Genomic DNA, 25,820 nt, shown 5'->3' on the forward strand with positions numbered 1-25,820 from the left:
GACAAATGTGGTGACAACTTTATTCATGCTATTACATTTTTTCCTGAAAGCATGACAACATACCTAGACAGGACAAACAATTTAAAATATGATGAAAAGCAAATAAAAACTACATTTATACTCTTTAAAAACAGCTTGTATTTACATCTAGTCAAAAAGTTGTTACATTATTCTGATTATCTACCCCACAGAAGTAGACATTCAGAAAGAACCTCGTCAGATCATCAAACCACTCTTCTTCTTGATGAACCAATAGTATTTCAAGTCTTCACTCAATCCTAACATTCAATCAAAAGCTGAACCACTCTTCCATACACGATTAAGGTGCTTGATTAGGAACAAAAACAAAATTAAATGTTGTGCTCTACAATAACCTAGGAAACTGCTAATTACATCAACGGCAAACTACAGTTTGATTATTCATTAAGAAATTCAAGGTATATTTTTCTATGACAGAGGGTAGTTTCTATTAGAGTTGTATAATTCAAGGTATATTTATATCTATGAAAGAGGGTAGTTTACATTAATTTGAGTTCATATTTCAAAAAGGTTCTCTACAACGTAGGTATGAATCATATTACAAAAGTTGTATTAAAACAGGTTTTCATTAAATCTAGGTAGTTCTACAAACTCTTCAACTGAGTTTGATAGGCAGGGACGTAAATTATCAAAACGCAGTCCCTTGCAGGTTATTAATAAATCCTCTTTATGTATATCATGAAAATGGATCCGATGGAATGTAAAAATTCAGTTGGTCAAATACAAATCAGCAGTAGGTAGGATCACAAAACATTACACAACTCCCTCATAGGCACAAACTGAGAGGATTAAATTACTGATAAGGAATCACCATCAATCAATCAATATTTTACCAATTGGGAACAGAGTGGTGGAAGGAACTTAATATCTTAAATTACTCAATTTCAGGGATATAAGCCTTTCAATTCACGTCAACGGATCACACACACAACAGATCACAGTAAACTGGTCCAAATTCACAGATTGTACAGAGAGCCCTCTAAAGCAGAACCTGGTCATTACAAGCTGAGAAATCCTGGAAACGCCACATTCTGGCTTCATCTCAAATGGTACCTTATTTCCTAAATCAGGGTGATTCAACTCTTAACCGACAAGGTCCACAGCCTGCTGGTTTTCTATTCTACCTGATAATTGCACCCCACCTGTTGTCCCAGGTCTAAATCAGTCCATGACTAGAGGGGAACAATGAAGAAAAAACACAGTGGAACTGGCTTCGAGGTCCAGAGTTGAGTTGAGTTTGGGGGCCCTATATAGCGCACTACCTTTGGACAGAGCCCTAGTAGTGCTATATAGGGGATTGTGATTGATCAGCAGATTTAGATGGACTAGATTAATGTCATAATAATACACACTATTGTGTTACAACAGGTCTAACTTTGAGAATAGACTGGTCCCAGATCTGTTGGTTCAATTTCTCTGACTATCAAAATGATTTGAGATCAGATTACTGAGAGAACTCTTTCAGAGGTTATCCTCATCCATACACAGGAAAGTGTTATTACTTCATATACATTTACAGTTCAAAGTGGTTTGGAGGAGTCTGGAGTGGCATCGTGAAATGTTACATTGTCACAGTGACAGGTTGAATTTGAAATGCATTAATAAAGTGCATAATGGTTTGGTACTGAAATATTGTGGTAGTGTTTATACATTTAAAACAAGTATTTTTCCCCTCAACTGCACATTTGGCATATACTCCCAACAAAATGGTAAGCTAACACAGAAATGCATGACAGTGGGGTCTTCATCAGTAGATGGACGGTGAAGAGGAAGGAGAAACACAGTGTACCATCTTCGGCTGGGGTGGCTAACCCTCCTCCTGGAGAGCTACTGGGTGGACACTTATCCCTGCTCTAACATTCTATATCCAGCTGATCAGCAGTGTTAGAGAAGGGCTGGAACAAAAGCCTACACACACAGTAGCTCTCCAGATTTGGCAGGTTTCCTGATCTAAGACTAGCATCCAAGGACCCTCACCAGGACCAGGCTCAGGTCAGGTAGGGCAAGTATGTGGGTTACTCTGGGGGTATTGGGGCATTAGACACCTTGGCCTGCGCCCCCCTCACAGTGGTGGTGTTACCTCCACAGTCTACATACTGGTACATCTCCTGAGTGACCTGCTCCATGTGGCCAAAGTACACTGTGGTCACCGTCACCCTGGAAACAGGATTATTCAATATATTATTGACAAGTATTACAAGTGCATTAACAAGTATTACATGTGAGAATGAGAACCAGGATTCTGTGGTCCTGTGTGAATATTTAAAGAGAGATGTGCAGACAGAGTACTTACTGCATCATAACCACAATGTTGTGCACCTTTATGGTCTGTAGGGTGCAGTAATCACTGGGAAAAAGAAGAACAGATGCTTCAGTCAGATTGGCTGTTTCACGTGATAAGAAAACAAAAAACGAATCTTGTCCACCAGCTGGCTCTTTCTCTGTCTGGTTTCACAGAGTTTCAGAAAGGGACTTGAAAGGAGCCTATTTGCTGATCTTTCAGTCCATCAGCATACCCCTTGAACCACCCCTCTACGTTGTGCATTTCAAAGCAGGAGCAGCACAAGTGAAAGGCTAAACAAGAAATGAAGTAAGTTCGGGAAATCGGAAAGTATGAATTTAAGACAGGGGTCTTCAACCTTTTCTTGCCCAGGGACCCCCTCCCAGGAAAACTGGTGACCCCAAAAATGCATTTTGACTTGACCACATTATAATTGGAAGGGGAAGTATAAACTCTGTCTATTAGGTAGAAAAGAAACTGCAAACACATGTTCTCTAAGAGCAGCTGTTTAAAACAAAAGGTTAGCCATGTGTTGCAAAAATGTATGTCCAAGTCAAGAAAGCTTACCGGCAGCACTTTTCACAGGTGCTTTTTTAAAGCCTACAGTTGAAGTCGTAAGTTTACATAAACCTTAGCCAAATACATTTAAACTCAGTTTCACAATTCCTGACATTTATTCAGAGTACAAATTCCCTGTTTTAGGTCAGTTAAGATCACCACATTGTTTTAAGAATGTGAAATGTCAGAGTAATAGGAGAGAGAATTATGCTTGGGGTCATTGTCCATTTGGAAGACCCATTTGCGACCAAGCTTTAACTTCCTGACTAATGTCTTGAGATGTTGCTTCAATATATCCACATAATTTTCCTCCTCATGATGCCATCTATTTTGTGAAGTGCACCAGTCCCTCCTGCAGCAAAGCACCCCTACAACAGGATACTGCCAGCCCCGTGCTTCACGGTTGGGATGGTGTTCCTCGGCTTGCAAGCCTCCCCCTTTTCCCTCCAAACATAACGATGGTCATTACGGCCAAACAGTTCTATTTTTGTTTCATCCGACCAGAAGATATATATATATCTATCTACACTGCTCAAAAAAATAAAGGGAACACTTAAACAACACAATGTAACTCCAAGTCAATCACACTTCTGTGAAATCAAACTGTCCACTTAGGAAGCAACACTGATTGACAATAAATTTCACATGCTGTTGTGCAAATGGAATAGACAACAGGTGGAAATTATAGGCAATTAGCAAGACACCCCCAATAAAGGAGTGGTTCTGCAGGTGGTGACCACAGACCACTTCTCAGTTCCTATGCTTCCTGGCTGATGTTTTGGTCACTTTTGAATGCTGGCGGTGCTTTCACTCTAGTGGTAGCATGAGACGGAGTCTACAACCCACACAAGTGGCTCAGGTAGTGCAGCTCATCCAGGATGGCACATCAATGCGAGCTGTGGCAAGAAGGTTTGCTGTGTCTGTCAGCGTAGTGTCCAGAGCATGGAGGCGCTACCAGGAGACAGGCCAGTACATCAGGAGACGTGGAGGAGGCCGTAGGAGGGCAACAACCCAGCAGCAGGACCGCTACCTCCGCCTTTGTGCAAGGAGGAGCAGGAGGAGCACTGCCAGAACCCTGCAAAATGACCTCTAGCAGGCCACAAATGTGCATGTGTCTGCTCAAACGGTCAGAAACAGACTCCATGAGGGTGGTATGAGGGCCCGACGTCCACAGGTGGGGGTTGTGCTTACAGCCCAACACCGTGCAGGACGTTTGGCATTTGCCAGAGAACACCAAGATTGGCAAATTCGCCACTGCCGCCCTGTGCTCTTCAGATGAAAGCAGGTTCAGACTGAGCACGTGACAGACGTGACAGAGTCTGGAGACGCCGTGGAGAACGTTCTGCTGCCTGCAACATCCTCCAGCATGACCGGTTTGGCGGTGGGTCAGTCATGGTGTGGGGAGGCATTTCTTTGGGCGGGGCCGCACAGCCCTCCATGTGCTCGCCAGAGGTAGCCTGACTGCCATTAGGTACCGAGATGAGATCCTCAGACCACTTGTGAGACCATATGCTGGTGCGGTTGACCCTGGGTTCCTCCTAATGCAAGACAATGCTAGACCCCATGTGGCTGGAGTGTGTCAGCAGTTCCTGCAAGAGGAAGGCATTGATGCTATGGACTGGCCCACTCGTTCCCCAGACCTGAATCCAATTGAGCACATCTGGGACATCATGTCTTGCTCCATCCACCAAAGCCACGTTGCACCACAGACTGTCCAGGAGTTGGCGGATGCTTTAGTCAAGGTCTGGGAGGAGATCCCTCAGGAGACCATCCGCCACCTCATCAGGAGCATGCCCAGGCGTTGTAGGGAGGTCATACAGGCACGTGGAGGCCACACACACCACTGAGCCTCATTTTGACTTGTTTTAAGGACATTACATCAAAGTTGGATCAGCCTGTAGTGTGGGTTTCCACTTTAATTTTGAGTGTGACTCCAAATCCAGACCTCCATGGGTTGATAAATTTGATTTCCATTGATAATTTGTGTGATTTTGTTGTCAGCACATTCAACTATTTAAAGAAAAAAGTATTTAATAAGAATATTTCATTCAGATCTAGGATGTGTTATTTTAGTGTTCCCTTTATTTTTTTGAGCAGTGTATATATATATAAAAATAAACGATATTTGTCCACATGTGCAGTTGCAAACCGTAGTCGGGATTTTTTAAAGGCGGTTTTGGAGCAGTGGCTTTTCCTTGCTGAGCAGCCTTATGTCGATATAGGACTCGTTTTACTGTGGATATAGATACTTTTGTATCTGTTTCCTCCAGCATCTTCACGAGGTCCTTTGCTGTTGTTCTGGGATTGATTTGCACTTTTCGCACTAAAGTACGTTCATCTCTAGGAGACAGAACGCGTCTCCTTCCTGAGCGGTATGACGCCTGCGTGGTTCCATGGTGTTTATACTTGCGTACTATTGTTTGTACAGATGAACGTGGTACCTTCAGGCGTTTGGAAATTGCTCCCAAGGATGAACCAGATTTGTGGAGGTCTACAATTTCTTTCTGAGGTCTTGGCTGATATCTTTTTATTTTCCAATGATGTCAAGAAAAGAGGCACTGAGTTTGAAGGTAAGCCTTGAAATACATCCACAGGTACACTTCCAATTGACTCAAATGATATCCAAAATTAAATCTAGAATAGGCTTCCTATTTCGCAACAAAGCAGCCTTCACTCATGCTGCCAAACATACCCTAGTAAAACTGACTATCCTACTGATCCTTGACTTCGGCGATGTAATTTACAAAATAGCCTCCAACACTCTACTCAGCAAATTGTATGCAGTCCATCACAGTGCCATGCGTTTTGTCACCAAAGTCCCATATACTACCCACAACTGCGACCTTTATGCTCTTGTTGGCTGGCCCTCGCTTTATATTCGTCATCAAACCCACCTGGTCAGGTCATCTATACGTCTTTGCTAGGTAAAGCCCCACCTTATCTCAGCTCACTGGTCACCATAGCAGCACCCACACGTAGCACGCGCTCCAGCAGGTATATCTCATTGGTCACCCCCAAAGCCAATTTCTCCTTTGGCCGCCTTTCCTTCCAGTTCTCTGCTGCCAATGACTGGAACGAAATGCAAAAAAAATTAAAATCACTGAAGCTGGAGACTCATACTTCCCTCACTAGCTTTAAGCACCAGCTGTCAGAGCAGCTCACAGATCACTGTACATAGCCCATCTGTAAAAGCCCATCCAACTATCTCATCCCCCATACTGTTATTTATTTTGCTCCTTTGCACCCCAGTATCTCTACTTGCACACTCATCTTCTGCACATCTATCACTCCAGTGTTTAATAGCTATATAGTAATTATTTCACCACTATGGCCTATTTATTGACTTACCTCCCTTATTTGCACACACTGTATATAGACCTTTTCTATTGTATTATTGACTGCATGTTTGTTTGTTCCATGTGTAACTCTGTGTTGATGTTTGTGTCGCACTGCTTTGCTTTATCTTGGCCAGGTCGCAGTTGTAAATGAGAACTTGTTTTCAACTAAATCTACCTGGTTAAATAAAAGGCAAATTTTTTTTTGCCTATCAGAAGCTTCTAATGCCATGACATCATTTTCTGGAAATGTCCAAGCTGTTTAAAGGCACAGTCAACTTAGTTTATGTAAACTTTTGACCAACTGGAATTGTGATACAGTGAATTATAAGTGAAATAATCTGTCTGTAGACAATTGTTGGAAAAATTACTTGTGTCATGCACAAAGTAGATGTCCTAACCGACTTGCCAGAACTATAGTTTGTTAACAAGAAATTTGTGGAGTGGTTGAAAAACGAGTTTTAATGACTCCAACCTAAGTGTATGTAAACTTCCGACTTCAACTGTATGTCAGATATTCCATTGAGTGTAACTGGCTCAATATATGAAGTTTACGAAATAAAGTTGCCATCAGAAGATATTATCCTCTTTTCTATTGTAGGTATGTAATAATAAATTAAAACCGGTTGCTAGCGATACATGCATACAAAAATAATATTTAAAAATGTTTCATGGACCCTCTGCAGTATCTCCGCGGACCCCTGGTTGAATACCCTTGATCTAAAAATACGTCTTCACATACACGTTATATGCCGAAGATCAGAATCAATTGGGCTTCCAAAAAATAATATGGGTCGGTGTGATCCAACATTGCTATTGATTGCAGGTTTTTCAAAGTCCCAAATAATCCAGCTATGACAGGCTCTCTGTCCCTCTCCAGCCTTTAGCATGTGCCCCTTTCAAGTCCCACTTTAGTGTCATGTGGTTTCCAGGCTCTATATGCGGTAACATGAGCCTGGGGACGAGGTTAAGCAAGAACTGAAAGAGGACTCCACACTGCAATCTGTACTCCCATAGGATTTATTTTAAACAACATCTCGACCATTAGGCTCCCAGTGTTCTCATAATACTAGTACTGTAACGTGCTGTACTGGGTTGTGCTGTACTTACTACATGTAGCTCATCTCGTCTGCTATAATGGTGGGAACCATGTAGTCAACCTGGGAACAACAACACACAGGGTTATGATCAAAAAGGTGACATGGGGAAAGAGTGCTCCAAGAACCAAAATAGGAAATTGACCTGAAATCCTCACTGTGACAACGGATGCAGGACAAGGAAGAGGTGTCTGAATCTAGTACAAAAAAACAGCTAGGGGTCGTTGGATCTTGAATTTAGTGAAACTGGAGTTTCTGCTGCACGTCCAATAATGATCGTTGTGTAATAACCACACTATTACAGTGCAGTTACCGCATTATTACCAGTCATCGTTGTGTAATAACCATCCTATTACAGTGCAGTTACCGCATTATTACCAGTCATCGTTGTGTAATAACCATCCTATTACAGTGCAGTTACCGCATTATTACCAGTCATCGTTGTGTAATAACCACACTATTACAGTGCAGTTACCTCATTATTAACAGTCATCGTTGTGTAATAACCACACTATTAGTGCAGTTAGCGTGTTATTACCAGTCATTGTTGTGTAATAACCACACTATTAGTGCAGTTACCGCATTATTACCAGTCATCATTGTGTAATAACCACACTATTAGTGCAGTTACCGCATTATTACCAGTCATCATTGTGTAATAACCACACTAGTGCAGTTAGCGTGTTATTACCAGTCATCGTTGTGTAATAACCATCCTATTACAGTGCAGTTACCGCATTATTACCAGTCATCATTGTGTAATAACCACACTATTAGTGCAGTTAGCGTGTTATTACCAGTCATCATTGTGTAATAACCACACTATTACAGTGCAGTTACCGCATTATTACCAGTCATCGTTGTGTAATAACCACACTATTAGTGCAGTTAGCGTGTTATTACCAGTCATCATTGTGTAATAACCATCCTATTACAGTGCAGTTACCGCATTATTACCAGTCATCGTTGTGTAATAACCACACTATTACAGTGCAGTTACCGCATTATTAACAGTCATCGTTGTGTAATAACCATCCTATTACAGTGCAGTTACCGCATTATTACCAGTCATCGTTGTGTAATAACCACACTATTAGTGCAGTTAGCGTGTTATTACCAGTCATCATTGTGTAATAACCACACTATTACAGTGCAGTTAGCGTGTTATTACCAGTCATCATTGTGTAATAACCATCCTATTACAGTGCAGTTACCACATTACCAGTCATCGTTGTGTAATAACCACACTATTACAGTGCAGTTAGCGTGTTATTACCAGTCATCGTTGTGTAATAACCACACTATTAGTGCAGTTACCGCATTATTAACAGTCATCGTTGTGTAATAACCATCCTATTACAGTGCAGTTACCGCATTATTACCAGTCATCATTGTGTAATAACCACACTATTACAGTGCAGTTAGCGTGTTATTACCAGTCATCATTGTGTAATAACCACACTATTAGTGCAGTTAGCGTGTTATTACCAGTCATCATTGTGTAATAACCACACTATTACAGTGCAGTTAGCGTGTTATTACCAGTCATCGTTGTGTAATAACCACACTATTAGTGCAGTTAGCGTGTTATTACCAGTCATTGTTGTGTAGTAACCATCCTATTACAGTGCAGTTACCGCATTATTACCAGTCATCGTTGTGTAATAACCACACTATTACAGTGCAGTTACCGCATTATTACCAGTCATCGTTGTGTAATAACCACACTATTACAGTGCAGTTACCGCATTATTAACAGTCATCGTTGTGTAATAACCATCCTATTACAGTGCAGTTACCGCATTATTACCAGTCATCGTTGTGTAATAACCACACTATTACAGTGCAGTTACCGCATTATTACCAGTCATCATTGTGTAATAACCACACTATTAGTGCAGTTAGCGTGTTATTACCAGTCATCGTTGTGTAATAACCACACTATTACAGTGCAGTTACCGCATTATTACCAGTCATCGTTGTGTAATATTCCACACTATTACAGTGCAGTTAGCGTGTTATTACCAGTCATCGTTGTGTAATAACCACACTATTACAGTGCAGTTACCGCATTATTACCAGTCATCATTGTGTAATAACCACACTATTACAGTGCAGTTAGCGTGTTATTACCAGTCATCATTGTGTAATAACCACACTATTACAGTGCAGTTACCGCATTATTACCAGTCATCATTGTGTAATAACCACACTATTAGTGCAGTTAGCGTGTTATTACCAGTCATCGTTGTGTAATAACCACACTATTACAGTGCAGTTACCACATTATTACCAGTCATCGTTGTGTAATAACCATCCTATTACAGTGCAGTTACCGCATTATTACCAGTCATCGTTGTGTAATAACCACACTATTACAGTGCAGTTACCGCATTATTAACAGTCATCGTTGTGTAATAACCATCCTATTACAGTGCAGTTACCGCATTATTACCAGTCATCGTTGTGTAATAACCACACTATTACAGTGCAGTTAGCGTGTTATTACCAGTCATCATTGTGTAATAACCACACTATTACAGTGCAGTTAGCGTGTTATTACCAGTCATCATTGTGTAATAACCACACTATTACAGTGCAGTTAGCGTGTTATTACCAGTCATCATTGTGTAATAACCATCCTATTACAGTGCAGTTACCACATTATTACCAGTCATCGTTGTGTAATAACCACACTATTACAGTGCAGTTAGCGTGTTATTACCAGTCATCATTGTGTAATAACCATCCTATTACAGTGCAGTTACCACATTATTACCAGTCATCGTTGTGTAATAACCATCCTATTACAGTGCAGTTACCGCATTATTACCAGTCATCGTTGTGTAATAACCACACTATTACAGTGCAGTTACCGCATTATTAACAGTCATCGTTGTGTAATAACCATCCTATTACAGTGCAGTTACCGCATTATTACCAGTCATCGTTGTGTAATAACCACACTATTAGTGCAGTTAGCGTGTTATTACCAGTCATCATTGTGTAATAACCACACTATTAGTGCAGTTAGCGTGTTATTACCAGTCATCATTGTGTAATAACCACACTATTACAGTGCAGTTAGCGTGTTATTACCAGTCATCATTGTGTAATAACCACACTATTACAGTGCAGTTAGCGTGTTATTACCAGTCATCATTGTGTAATAACCATCCTATTACAGTGCAGTTACCACATTACCAGTCATCGTTGTGTAATAACCACACTATTACAGTGCAGTTAGCGTGTTATTACCAGTCATCGTTGTGTAATAACCACACTATTAGTGCAGTTACCGCATTATTAACAGTCATCGTTGTGTAATAACCATCCTATTACAGTGCAGTTAGCGTGTTATTACCAGTCATCATTGTGTAATAACCACACTATTACAGTGCAGTTAGCGTGTTATTACCAGTCATCGTTGTGTAATAACCACACTATTAGTGCAGTTAGCGTGTTATTACCAGTCATTGTTGTGTAATAACCATCCTATTACAGTGCAGTTACCGCATTATTACCAGTCATCGTTGTGTAATAACCACACTATTACAGTGCAGTTACCGCATTATTAACAGTCATCGTTGTGTAATAACCATCCTATTACAGTGCAGTTACCGCATTATTACCAGTCATCGTTGTGTAATAACCACACTATTAGTGCAGTTAGCGTGTTATTACCAGTCATCATTGTGTAATAACCACACTATTACAGTGCAGTTAGCGTGTTATTACCAGTCATCATTGTGTAATAACCACACTATTACAGTGCAGTTAGCGTGTTACCAGTCATCGTTGTGTAATAACCACACTATTACAGTGCAGTTACCGCATTATTACCAGTCATCATTGTGTAATAACCACACTATTAGTGCAGTTAGCGTGTTATTACCAGTCATCATTGTGTAATAACCACACTATTAGTGCAGTTAGCGTGTTATTACCAGTCATCGTTGTGTAATATTCCACACTATTAGTGCAGTTAGCGTGTTATTACCAGTCATCGTTGTGTAATAACCACACTATTAGTGCAGTTAGCGTGTTATTACCAGTCATCGTTGTGTAATAACCACACTATTAGTGCAGTTAGCGTGTTATTACCAGTCATCGTTGTGTAATAACCACACTATTAGTGCAGTTAGCGTGTTATTACCAGTCATCGTTGTGTAATAACCACACTATTACAGTGCAGTTAGTGTTATTACCAGTGGTGAAAGTAGAACTTTAAGGGCCTAATCATAGAATTACATATAGAATCCTTATTAATTGAATAGGATCTCTGTGTGCCTCGTAAAGATGTCATTTAACTTGGAAAATGTATTACCTATTACTGTAGCATAAACACAACCAGTCATGTTTTCATCCGATTGTCAAACAATCACTTCAAAGGGCTCCTATACTAGCTACACATGCGTGTTATTACCAGTCATCGTTGTGTAATAACCACATTCATCGACTGGCAACATATTACCAGCCTCCAAACAGTGGTGAATGGAAAGAGTCATCTGTTACAGTGTAATGACATTTAGGCCAGAATGTATGCGTCCACTGCTGCCTGCGCGTGTCTCGGTGATGGCCACGGATCTCTGCCTTGTCAAACTGTCAGTGTTCTCGTCAAACCACATCACATTTTGTGGCATAGGCTATGTCAGCTGTTTTCATGCCACTGACATGCAGTAATGATAAAAAGTGGTGTAATAGCCTACAATTGTCTTGACATTTTGTTACAATTATTGTGATAAGCTCATGTATCTCCGCTATATATTTTGCCTGGACGCTGTACTCCCCCCCCGGGTTATTGCAGAGTTGTTATCGTGTTATTACAGAGTTGTGTACCTGCTGCAAGCCCAGAGGACTGATAGCGGTGCGGTTATTGATGCGGGACTTCCCGATCACCGTGTTGGAGAACTGGACCTGGGCTGTGATGTTAGACACCTCTATACTGTAGTAGTTGTTATTGGTGATGTTCAGAGTGTTCTGGAATGAAGAAGAATATTTTGTAATTTTATGATCACAGAAATTAATCTTTTCACACAAACACCACAGGAAACCAGAGTTAGCCAGTGCGGCAACCCTGGTGCAGTTTCGGAGTTATGCGCCTTGCTCAAGGGCTCAATCGCCGGGGATGGCAGGATACCTAGAATCCCACTATATTTGTGACCCAACTCATCTGCCCGAACATGGGCAACCTTAGGAGCAAAGAACCGGTTGAGAAGGAAAAGCAGTCTCCTCCTGTGACTGTCCTACTTGATCCAAATCATCATGGTGTGGTTAGAACAGAGGAGAGAGGCTCACCGTCACGTTGAGATAGACAATCCTCTTATCCTCATCGTAGGTGACGAAGACAGACTTGACGCCCCCGTAAGAGACGTCTATGGTACGAGGGAATAGGAAGAAGACAGCCAGGCTGGACAGCAGCAGACACACAGCCACTGAGGCCGTCACATACAGCTTTCTGTGAAAGAGAGAGCCAAAGGCAGGGTCAGAAGTAGCAGGATACAAAGAATATTGCAAGAAAGGAATAGTTACTTGCAAAGTTGCAGTCACATGGGAAAACATTATTGTGACGTTTAGCCTATAGCTACCAACCCAACAACAACATTCCACTTACGTTCTCCTGGGCCTGAGTCTCTGGTCACTGTATGGAATCAATGCCACCAGCTGGTTCTCTTGGCCTGTGTAATGCAAGGAAATATTTAAACTAATCATCTGATATAACTACAACATTAAATACATTACTACAACATTAGCAATACTAGGATTGTAACGATTCACCAACAGGCATCAGTCCCTGGTTCAACTGTTTAAGATATGAGTGCATCGATTCGCGGGAGCACAAACCGATCCAAATATGGCATGAATCGGTCAGAATATACATTTTTTTTTTTTTTTTTTAATGTGCAGACCGCCGGATCACTAATGTTTTTTTTATTACTCGTAATTGTATGCCCCCCATCCAAAAATAGCTCTAAATCTTGTGACTGAAATTATGCTTCCTCTCCTTCAGCAGCCTATCATTGATGTCCAAGTCAGATAACAACCGTGCACACAGAGCACCGCACCTCAAGGCAACGAGAGCCTATCCCTGATCTAATATTTGTATATCTGCGTGGCACCTTCAGCACTTAAACAATTGTGAAATGGCTTTCGCAATGTCAAATCATAAGCTTTATTAGTTAGGTGACAAATGTAATTTGGGTAATTGTTAACAAATGCGCTGTATGGTGTTTTACCGGCAGCGTGAAGGCTACCGGAGTGGACACGACTCACATCTTGCTGATTGAACATCTTAATGCTAATTAGGGCTTTTCAAATGCCAGGTTCACCATAAGATATACTGTACCAGTCAAAAGTTGACAACCCTAGTACCAACCCTGGTACCAACCACCTTGTCTTTGTGAGATGCAGAGTAGGTAAACGGATTATCTGTGCATGTGTGGTTCCCACCGTGAAGCATGGAGGTGTGATCATGTGGGGGTGCTTTGCTGGTGACATTGTCAGTGATTTATTTAGAATTCAAGGCACACTTAACCAGCATGGCTACCAGAGCAATACGCCTGGTTGGCGCTTAGTGGGACTATCATTTGTTTTCAACAGGACAATGACCCAAAACACACCTCCAGGCTGTGTAAGGGCTATTTGACCAAGAAGGAGAGTGATGGAGTGCGGCATCAGATGACCTGGCCTCCACAATCACCCCGACCTCAACCCAACTGAGCTGGTTTGGGATGAGTTGGACCGCAGAATGATGGAAAAGCAGCCAACAAGTGCTCAGCATATGTGGGAACGCCTTCAAGACTGTCAGAAAAGCATTCCCCATGAAGCTGGTTGAGAGAATTCCAAGAGGGTGTAAAGCTGTCATCAAGGCAATGGGTGGCTACTTAGAAGAAACCATTTTTTTTTTTTTTTACATGTTTTTTTTAGGGATGCACGATATATTGGTCGAGCAGTCATATGAAAGGGTAAGGAAATTTCAGCGAGACAACTCAAATGTCGAAATCCATTAAAGCCAAGATAATGGAATCAATTTCCCTTGATAATCAACCGTTTTCTGTCGTGGGTGATGTTGGCTTTCGCCGACTGGTCGAGCACCGGTACACACTACCAAATGCGCTATTTTTCAGATGTTGCCCTACCGGAGTTACACAGTAATAGCGTCACTGCGATTGGCTTCACGACATACATACTAACGTAAACTCACTCACTTTTGTACATCGCCTTGGTCCGTACAATTGACCTTATTTTAGTGCCCCAAAAACGTAATACTTCCAGATCAACTGTAATGTCAATACCATTGTAAAGCACAATTTCTCCCCTTTCCAACAAAATCAATGACATGACCCCCACGCTGCCCGTTTCTGCATAATTCAACAAGGCAATGAGCCCCATCAGGTCTTTTTAAAAATGGCGGGTGGGGAAGCGAAACTAATGCGTGATAGTGAGGAGGAGATGTGGGAAAATGGCTTTTTTTCACTCGATCTGTCCAACTTATCACCTTATCGCCTCTAAAATGTAAATAAAACACTAAAGAGTTTATATAATATGTCATTACATACCTATTTGAAGGTTTGTGTCGAATTTTAAAATCGGGTTTTTAGGGCGGTGCTAAAGTGATCTTAGAAGTAAACAGCGGCTTTGAGAATGATGATCGCATGCAATGACGCAAAAAATGACTAGGTATCCCCCCTTACCCCCGTCACTGTCCATTTCTTGTTTTTAAACGATGTGAGAAGTGCTACACCTGGTGGAGAGAGATTGTAAGACAGAAATAGTTGCTTTATGCGTGCTGTACGTTACGGCATGACACATCATGATGTAACGGAGGGTCAGTTTTTTAAACTTTTCTCCAATACTATAGAGCCATTACCATGTTGATCAATGCATGAATAGAAACCTAGTTCACACCCCAGATCTTTAAGTCAACACAGTCACTACAGTCCCATTAGTTTTCTTTGCAGCCTCGTTTGAATGTCGCGGTTGCGCACATTTGTACGGAATGGGGTGAGTTTACGTTACTGAAAACCGGTTGGGTCTTTGCGTGTCAAAAAAGTTACAGTAGCACTGTCAAATCTGAACAAAAAAGTCTGCAAACAAGTAAACACCCCGGCCACGAACGATGTGTTTTCAATACGGCGTTGGTAATAAAGCATAATTTGTTCGACCGCAACTTCTGGGCTAGCTAGCTTTAGCTTGGTACCTAGCTAGCACCAATACAACCAGCCTGAAAACAATGACCAGTAGAAACTGCAGTCATTTTCATTATTCTTAGCAATGATTTAGGAATATTAGCTAGGCAGCCACTTGTTGTTCACCTATTGAAATTGAACTTCAGTTCATGAAAATAGCTAGCCAGCTACTTAACCCTGTTGCCCAAAGCTAATGTTATAAGCAGCCAGCTAGCTTCATCTGGCTAGTGACGCTCGACAGGACCAAGTTACATGTTGTGAAGCTAGCCACAATAAGGATTAGGCACAATAGTGGAATTTGCGGTTTGCCTTCAAAATAAAAGTATGTAATTGACAGTGATGCAAATTAATACAAATAATATAATTAAGTCAAACGTTTATTTTGAAGGCTACCCGCAAAGTCCGCTGTTGTGGCTAATCCTCATTGTGGCTAGCATCACATAGATGGGTCTGACCACCATTAATCACATAAGAACGGTCTTACGAATTAGGGTGATGACACCTAGCTATATGGTTAGCTAGCTAACTAACTAAAGCTACTGAAACAGATTGTCGTTTTGCTATGTTTATGGGGAAGAACATGGTCTGCATCCATGAGCTAGATAGCTTTTTTTTTAATGACCAGCACTGTAGGTGTGCGAGACAACTTTTCATCGATACGTATGCTATGATGGTATCGCTGTGACATATGAAATACGAGTGATAGCGTAATCAATGTGTAATAACTACGTAAACAATTAATGAACGCGTTAAATTATTGTGAGGTGCAGTCATATTCAGGTCCCAATTGGTCAACAAGCTTAATTGACACGGAAAATAATGTTATTTGACACGTAAAATAGCGTTAAATAGTTTATTTTTTGACACGCAAAGACCCAAACGGCGTTCCATAGAAATCCTGGTTGAGAATGAAACGACTGATGAATGAAACAGAACAGCAAGTAAGTGAAAGAAATAGGTTTTGATTTATGTTTTACTGGTAATTGGGACATACGTAAATGCCAACAAAATAACTTCCTGGTCAGTGTGGTGTTTGTGTAACCTTTATTTAACTAGGCAAGTCAGTTAAGAACAAATTCTTATTTACAATGACGGCCTAACCCAGCCAAACCCGGACGACGCTGGGCCAATTGTGCACCGCCCTATGGGACTCCCAATCACGGCCGGATGTGATACAGCCTGGATTCGAACCAGGGACTGTAGTGATGCCTCTTGCACTGAGATGCAGTGCCTTAGACCGCTGCGAACATGTGTGTGTGTTAACTATTTAACTGTACTAGAATGCTTAAAAGGCCGTTAAAATATTAAATATCGGTTATCGGTATCAGGGTTTTTGGCAAGGAAAATATTGGCTATTGGTATCAGCCAAAAATTTCATTTCGGTGCATTACTACTTTTTTGTTTACTCAACACATGATTCCATGTGTCATTTCATAGTTCTGATGTCTTCACTATTGTTCTACAATGTAGAAAATAGTAAAAATAAAGAAACATTTGTAGGTGTGTCCAAACTTTTGACTGGTACTGTAGTTTTGATTTAAACTGTCAGTGCATTTGGTCATTTTTACATGAACAGGGTGAACAAACAATTTGGCAAGTTGCACACTAGGCCTACGGTCAAGCGGTCAAAACCATTCGCTTTTGAGACGGGTGAAATCCAAAACTGTGCTATATTAACTGGCTGTGTCATAGCTAGAGCCTGACCGATAAATCATTTCACCGATTTCATTGGCCAATATGGTATTTTACCGATTTTGGATGATAATTCCACAGATATTACAAAAATAGGATGAAAAAGGCAAATATATATTTTAAAACTTTATAATTATGTTAGGAGGCTCAAACATTAGCGGGAAGTCACTTTCTCAGCAAAAGCTCTCAGTGCTATCCTGGTTCCAAATTCATGTGCTTCAGGGAAGCAAACAGAGCTGTTAAGTAGCACCACCTAAAACCAACTTGGGCACAGAGGATGGGAAAACAACTAGAGCAGGCTCTCACCACTGGTGGGTGTGATGACATGATGTAACATCCTCAAACAAGTGTATGAACATCTAGTTCCACAATTCAAATACTTTTCGGTTTTGTGTGCCAAAACTAAGACTACTGTGTGGCCTGGGGAAAAATCAAGGAAAATAGTCTGGTTATTTGTCAGAGCCATGAAGGAGTGACTGCACAGCTGCAGTGTTTTTCCCATGAAAAACAGGGGTTATTATTTGACTGCCTGTGCATGCATGTTTGTGTTCATGTTGTGTCAGAAATCTGTGCGTGCATTAGTGCGTGTTCAATAATGTGGTGTTCCTAGTTGTGGATTGGTGCAGGCCCTCAGAACTTCTTCTCCAACGCTATTGACACCGCCTTGCGGAAAAACTCTTAGAAATAGTTTATTCTCCATAAGATTTGTTTCATTAAATTGTGAAATAATCAATGAAATGGATAGATGGGTATCAAATCAGGCTTGAAAGGAGAGATTCACATCACTAATCATTATTATCCCTCAAAAAGGGAAATTCACCAGGCCCTGGGGATAAAATCATAAACTACAAACACAGCTTTGATTATAGTGAGTCTACGGGCATAGCATGTGTCCTTCATATGCCAAATTCAGTCATTGGTCTCATTCCCTCAAGCCCACAGAGTGAGTCGGAGTCACACTATTCATTATCCACAAGAGAGCACCCACGTGGTTTTCCATACACATCAGCACTTCAACTGCCATCTGACTATGATCCTGGGCTGATCAAAACTCTTACCGAGTCATATTCATTCAAATGGTATAGCAGCTTAACGAAGTTATCTGAGACCAGGCTTGTAGTACTCTACTCCTCCTGTTTACCTCTAGGTGTCCCAGCTGTCAGGGTACAGGCAGGATATGTGACGCTGTCCCTGCCAGTGAACTCTACATAAGTATGCGTGTGTGTGTGTGTGGTGCTCACCTCTAGGTATCCTCCCAGTGCCCTGGCAGCTGGGACATGTGACGCTGTCCCGGCCTGTGAACTCTACGTAGGGGAACTGGGACACGTCCTCTCTCTTCCCATCATCGTTCTGTGTGGTGGTCAGGGAGTCATCGTAGCATGCCTGCTTGGACAGGAGGGAGAAGGCCTTCCCCATGGTCACACCTGGAGGAGGAGGGGGTCAAAGGTTACTTGTTGGCGTTTGACATGTTTTAAAAAATAAATATTGGAATGCTAAGACAATCAAGGCATTTTAAATAATGACATTTATCCTTCTGAGTACCTTGATGGGAGAACTACAGCAGCTTGCAAAAGTATTCACCCTCCTGGCATTTTTCCTATTTTGTTGCCTTACAACCTGGAATTAAAATTGATTTTTGTGGGGGGTTTGTATCATTTGATTTACATAACATGCCTACCACTTTAAAGATGCTAAATATTTTTTGTGAAACAAACAAGAAATCAGACAAAAAAACTACTTGAGCGTGCATAACTATTCACCCCCCCAAAGTCAATACTTTGTAGAGCCACCTTTTGCAGCAATTACAGCAGCAAGTCTCTTAGGGTATGTCTCTATAAGCTTGGCACATCTAGCCACTGGGATTTTTGCCCATTCTTCAAGGAAAAACTGCTCCAGCTCCTTTAAGTTGGATGGGTTCCGCTGGTGTACAGCAATATTTAAGTCATACCACAGATTCTCAATTGGACTGAGGTCTGCGCTTTGACTAGTCCATTCCGAGACATTTACATTTTCCCCCTTAATCCACTCGAGTATTGCTTTAGCAGTATGCTTGGGGTCATTGTCCTGCTGGAAGGTGAACCTCCGTCCCAGTCTAAAATCTCTGGAAGACAGAACCAGGTTTCCCTCAAGCATTTCCCTGTATTTAGCACCATCCATCATTCCTTCAATTCTGACCAGTTTCCCAGTCCCTGCCGATGAAAAACATGGTGATAGTGTTCTCGGGGTGATGAGGTGTTGGGTTTGTGCCAGAAACAGCGTTTTCCTTGATGGCCAAAAAGCTCAATTTTAGTCTCCTTTGACCAGAGCACCTTCTTCCATATTTTTGGGGAGTCTCCCACTTGCCTTTTGGCAAACACCAAACGTCTCTTTGTTGCGCCTCTGATTAATGCCCTCCTTGCCAGGTCCGCGAGTTTTGGAGGGCGGCCCTCTCTTGGCAGGTTTGTTGTGGTGCCATATTCTTACCATTTTTTAAATAATGAATTTAAAATGGTGCTCCGTGGGATGTTCAAAGATTTTGATATTTTTTTTATAACCCAACCCTGATCTGTACTTCTCTACAACTTTGTCCCTGACCTGTTTGGAGAGCTCCTTGGTCTTCATGGTGCTGCTTGCTTGGTGGTGTCCCTTGCTTAGTGGTGTTGCAGACTCTGGGGCCTTTCAGAAAAGGTGTATATATACACTGAGATCATGTGACAGATGATGTGACAGATTGCACGCAGGTGGACTTAATTTAACTAATTATGTGACTTCTGAAGGTAATTGTTTGCACCAGATCGTATTTAGGGGCTTCATAGCAAAGGGGGTGAATACATATGCACGCACCACTTTTCTGTTTTAAACAAGTACTTTTTTTCATTTCACTTCACTAATTTGTACTATTTTGTGTATGTCCATTACATGAAATCCAAATAAAAATCTATTTAAATTACAGGATGTAATGCAACAAAATAGGAAAAACACCAAGAGGGATGAATACTTTCACAATGCACCGTCATTTAATAAGTGAGGGCCATCATCCCCTACATTTTCTTACTGGTTGCTTGTTAGAGCAGCGCTGGAGAAAACAACTTCTTCGCTCGCTTTGAGGACAATACAGTGCCTGCTACCAAAACCTGCGGGCTCTCCTTCACTGCAGCCAACGTGAGTAAAACATTTAAACGTGTTAACCCTCGCAAGGCTCCCGGCCCGGACGGCATCCCCAGCCGCGTCCTCAGAGCATGCGCAGACCAGCTGGCTGGTGTTTTTACGGACATATTCAATCAATCCCTATCCCAGTCTGCTGTTCCCACATGCTTCAAGAGGGCCACCATTGTTCCTGTTCCCAAGAAAGCGAAGGTAACTGAGCTAAATGACTATCGCCCCGTAGCACTCACTTCCGTCATCATGAAGTGCTAGTCAAGGACCATATCACCTCCACCCTACTTGACACCCTAGACCCACTCCAATTTGCTTACCGCCCCAATAGGTCCACAGACGACACAATCACACTGCCCTAACCCATCTGGACAAGAGGAATACCTATGTAAGAATGCTGTTCATCGACTACAGCTCAGCATTTAACACCATAGTACCCTGGGTCTTGACCCCGCCCTGTGCAACTGGGTCCTGGACTTCCTGACGGGCCGCCCCCAGAAGGTGAGGGTAGGTAACAACATCTCCACCCCGCTGATCCTCAACACTGGGGCCCCACAAGGGTGCGTTCTCAGCCCTCTCCTGTACTCCCTGTTCACCCATGACTGCGTGGCCATGCACGCCTCCAACTCAATCATCAAGTTTGCAGACGACACTACAGAAATAGGCTTGAATAGCAACAACGATGAGACGGCCTACAGGGAGGAGGTGAGGGCCCTCGGAGTGTGGTGTCAGGAAAATAACCTCACACTCAATGTCAACAAAACAAAGGAGATGATCGTGGACTTCAGGAAACAGCAGAGGGAGCAGCCCCCTATCCACATCGATGGGACAGTAGTGGAGAAAGTGGAACGTTTTAACCTGTTATGGCTGCAAGGGGCAGTATTGAGTAGCCAGTTAAATAGTGCCCATTTCAAACGGCCTCGTACTCAATTCTTGCTCGTACAATATGCATATTATTATTACCATTGGATAGAAAACACTCTCTAGTTTCTAAAACCGTTTGAATTATTTCTCTGAGTGAAACAGAACTCATTCTGCAGCACTTTTCCTGACCAGGAAGTGGAATGTCAGAAATATATGCTCTGTTCAACTTCCTGCCTATACATGGTCATGATACGTAAGAGTCTACGTACACTTCATACGCCTTCCTCTGGGTGTCAAGAGGCTGTGAGAGAAGAAATGTTGTGTTTATCTTGGTCTGAGGTGGAATAAAAGCTATTTCTTTGACGTGACCGTCCACTTCCTGTTTCTGGAGCGCGCGAAAGAGGACATGGATATGCCTTCTGTTTTGCTCCCGTTATGGACGACTAACATCTCCGTCTTAGATTTTATTTGATACATGTGACCATATCATCGTAACGTATGTTTTTTCAATATAGTTTAATCAGATTATTGAAATTTTTTCGGGAGTTTTGCCGTGTTCCGTTCTCTGACTTTGTTGACGTTGGAGTGATCCGTGCCACTTGGCAAGTGCCCATGCTAAATGAAGAGGGATATTTGCCGTTCCAGATCAAAACAACGACTGTTCTGGACAAAGGACACCTTGTCCAACATTCTGACGGAAGATCACCAAAAGTAAGAAACATTTTATGATGCTATTTCTAATATCTGTCGTGCATGTGAACTGGTCGTGGGCGCCCAAGTGTTTCTGGCTATTGTGGCTACGCTAATATAGCGCTACATTTTGTTTTCGCTGTAAAACATTTAATAAATCGGAAATATTGTCTGGAATCACAAGATGCCTGTCTTTCAATTGCTGTACACTATGTATTTTTCAGAAATGTTTTATGATGAGTAATTAGGTATTTGACGTTGGTGTCTGTAAATATTATGGCTGCTTTCGGTGCAATTTCTGATTGTAGCTGAAATGTAAACTATGATTTATACCTGAAATATGCAAATTTTTCGAACAAAACATATGCTATACAATAAATATGTTATCAGACTGTCATCTGATGAAGTTGTTTCTTGGTTAGTGGCTATTTATATCTTTATTTGGTCGAATTTGTGATAGCTACTGATGGAGTAAAAACTGATGGAGTAAGAATAGTGGTGTCTTTTGCTAACGTGGTTAGCTAATAGATTTACATATTGTGTCTTCCCTGTAAAACATTTTAAAAATCGGACATGTTGGCTTGATTCACAAGATGTGTACCTTTCATCTGGTGTCTTGGACTTGTTAATGTGTGAAAGTTAAATATTTAAAAAAAAATATCTTTTGAATTTCGCGCCCTGCACTTGAGCTGGATGTTGTCATAAGTGTACCGGTGTCGGGCTGCAGCCATAAGAAGTTAAGTTCCTTGGCGTACACATCACGGAAAAACTGAAATGGTCCACCCACACAGACAGCGTGGTGAAGAAGGCGCAGCAGTGCCTCTTCAACCTCAGGAGGCTGAAGAAATTTGGCTTGTCACCAAAAACACAAACTTTTACAGATGCACAATCGAGAGCATCCTGTCGGGCTGTATCACCGCCTGGTACGGCAACTGCTCCGCCCACAACCGTAAGGCTCTCCAGAGGGTAGTGAGGTCTGCACAACACATCACCGGGGGCAAACTACCTGCCCTCCAGGACACCTACAGCACCTGATGTCACAGGAAGGCCAAAAAGACAATCAAGGACAACAACCACCCGAGCCACTGCCTGTTCACCCCGCTATCATCCAGAAGGCGAGGTCAGTACAGGTGCATCAAAGCGGGGGCCGAGAGACTGAAAAACAGCTTCTATCTCAAGGCCATCAGACTGTTAAATAGCCATCACTAACATTGAGTGGCTGCTGCCAACACATTGACTCATCTCTAGCCACTTTAATAAGGAAAAAAATGTATGTAATAAATTTATCACTAGCCACTTTATATAATGTTTACATACCCTACATTACTCATCTCATATGTATATACTGTACTCTATACCATCTACTGCATCTTGCCTATGCCGTTCGGCCGTCATTCATTCATATATTTTTATGTACATATTCTTATTCATTCCTTTACACTTGTGTGTATAAGGTAGTTGTGAAATTGTTAGGTTAGATTACTTGTTAGATATTACTGCATGGTCGGAACTAGAAGCACAAGCATTTCACTACACTCGCATTAACATCTGCTAACCATGTGTATGTGACAAATAACATTTGATTTGACCAGCTCAGAAACCGGATTGCATAGCGGTTAAGGTATGGTGGGATTCGAGATGGTCGATGATCTGTTTGTTCACTTGGCTTTCGAAGACTTTAGAAAGGCAGGGCAGGATAGATATAGGTCTGTAACACTTTGGGTCTAGAGTGTCTCCCCCTTTGAAGAGGGGGATGACCGCGGCCCCTTTCCAATCTTTAGGAATCTCAGACGATACGAAAGATAAGTTGAACAGACTAGTAACGTAAACTCACCCCATTCCGTACAAATGTGCGCAACCGCAACATTCAAACGAGGCTACAAAGAAAACTAATGGGACTGTAGCGACTGTGTTGACTTCAAAATCTGGGGTGTGAACTAGGTTTCTATTCATGCATTGATCAACATGGTAATGGTTCTGTAGTATTGGAGAAAAGTTTAAAAAACTGACCCTCCGTTACATCATGATGTGTCATGCCGTAACGTACAGCATGCATAAAGCAACTATTTCTGTCTTACAATCTCTCTCCACCAGGTGTAGCACTTCTCTCATCTTTAAAAGAAATGAACAGTGACAAGAAATGGACAGTGACGGCGGTAAGGGGGATACCTAGTCATTTTTTGCGTCATCACTGCAAGCATCATGACTCAAAGCCGCTGTTTAACGTAAACTCACTCACTTTTGTACATCGCCCTGGTCCGTACAATTGACCTTATTTTAGCGCCCCCAAAACATAATACTTCCAGATCAACTGTAATGTCAATACCATTGTAAAGCACAATTTCTCCCCTTTCCAACAGAATCAATTACATGACCACCACGCTGCCCGTTTCTGCATGATTCAAGAAGGCAATGAGCCCCATCGGGTCTTTTTAAAAATGGCGGGTGGGGAAGTGAAACTAATGCGTGATAGTGAGAAGGAGATGTGTGGGAAAAATGCTTTTTTCCCACTCGATCTGTCCAACATATCACCTCTAAAATGTAAATAACACACTATAAAGAGTTTATATAATGTGTCATTACATACCTATTTGAAGGTTTGTGTCGAATTTTAATCGGGTTTTTAGGGCGGTGCTAAAGTGATCTTAGAAGTAAACAGCGGCTTTGAGAATGATGATCGCATGCAATGATGACGCAGAAAATGACTAGGTATCCCCTTACCCCTGTCACTGTCCATTTCTTGTTTTTAAACGATGTGAGAAATGCTACACCTGGTGGAGAGAGATTGTAAGACAGAAATAGTTGCTTTATGCATGCTGTACGTTACGGCATGACACCTAACGATGTAACGAAGGGGTCCGTTTTTTCTCCAATACTATAGATCCATTGCCATGTCGATCAACGCTTGAATAGAAACATAGTTCACCCCCCCGATTTTGAAGTCAACACAGTCCCATTAGTTTTCTTTGTAGCCTCGTTTGAATGTTGCGGTTACGTACGAATGGGGTGAGTTTACGTTACTTCTGAAGATCACTTTAGCACCGCCCTAAAAACCCGATTCAAATAGGTATGTAATAACACATTAAATAAACTTTATAATGTTTTATTTACATTTTAGAGGCGATAAGGTGATAAGTTGGACAGATCGAGTGAAAAAAAAGCCGTTTTGCCACACACATCTCTCCTTCTCACTACCACGCTTTAGTTTCGCTTCCCCGCCCGCCATTTTTAAAAAGACCCGACGGAGCTCATTGCCTTTATTATGCAGAAACGGGCAGCGTGGAGGTCTCGGCAGGAATTCTGTTGGAAAGGGGAGAAATTGTGCTTTACAATGGTATTGACATTACAGTTGATCTGGAAGTGTTACGTTTTTTGGGCGCTAAAATAAGGTCAATTTTACGGACCATGGCGATGTACAAAAGTGAGTGAGTTTACGTTAATAGGGGTTGCGACAATAGCGGCGGATAATTTTAGGAAGAGAGGGTCGAAATTGTCTAGCCCAGCTGATTTGTAGGGATCCAGATTCTACAGCTCTTTCAGGACATCACCTGTCTGGATTTGGGTGATTGCTAAATAACGTTAGCCAATTAAGCTCAATTGAGTTTCCTCATTCGGTTAGCAAGAGTCATTTGAGTATCAACTGGTTTGTAAATTAGCTAGTTAGTAAATACACGATCATAAAATAAGCTGGCTAACGATAGCGAAAATGGCAGCAACAGGATAACGTTAGCTAACGATATTAGCAGCAGCAGGCCAGTGCTGTTTTGATTTTCAGTGGAATTAAATGACACAACATGTATTTAACCGCATACTATTCATAACGTTAAATTAGTATTGTCCATCTTACCAGAATACGAGTTATGTTTTTCCTTGCAATCGTTTAAGGTTATGCAGTTCTTGTTTATCTATCAAACAAACTGACACTCGCAGTGCATTTCGG

At 41.7% G+C, this 25,820-nt stretch overlaps 1 protein-coding gene across 1 annotated transcript; it reads right to left on the reverse strand.

Annotated features, from left to right (window-relative positions):
* On the reverse strand, nucleotides 1–25,820 carry LOC120022670 (transmembrane protein 106B-like). The gene is made up of 8 exons (XM_038966653.1): nucleotides 25,728–25,820; nucleotides 18,433–18,615; nucleotides 12,925–12,988; nucleotides 12,609–12,768; nucleotides 12,150–12,290; nucleotides 7,324–7,373; nucleotides 2,333–2,386; nucleotides 1–2,196 (listed from the first exon to the last, which is right to left on the reverse strand). The coding sequence occupies exons 2-8, from the start codon at nucleotides 18,605–18,607 to the stop codon at nucleotides 2,055–2,057; spliced, it is 786 nt and encodes a 261-aa protein (XP_038822581.1). The 5' UTR covers nucleotides 18,608–18,615; nucleotides 25,728–25,820; the 3' UTR covers nucleotides 1–2,054.

This window comes from Salvelinus namaycush, chromosome 27 (genome assembly GCF_016432855.1).
Source record: "Salvelinus namaycush isolate Seneca chromosome 27, SaNama_1.0, whole genome shotgun sequence".
NCBI classification, from domain to species: Eukaryota; Metazoa; Chordata; class Actinopteri; order Salmoniformes; family Salmonidae; genus Salvelinus; species Salvelinus namaycush.

What these genes read in the sequence shown, in the direction of transcription:
- LOC120022670 (XM_038966653.1), bottom strand. Translation starts at nt 18,607, where the DNA reads ATGGGGAAGGCCTTCTCCCTCCTGTCCAAGCAGGCATGCTACGATGAC. An exon ending in AGACTCAGGCCCAGGAGAAC is followed by an intron (nt 12,769 to 12,924) that starts GTAAGTGGAATG and finishes TCTCTTTCACAG; the next exon opens with AAAGCTGTATGTGACGGCCT. An exon ending in TTGTCTATCTCAACGTGACG is followed by an intron (nt 12,291 to 12,608) that starts GTGAGCCTCTCT and finishes TCTTCATTCCAG; the next exon opens with AACACTCTGAACATCACCAA.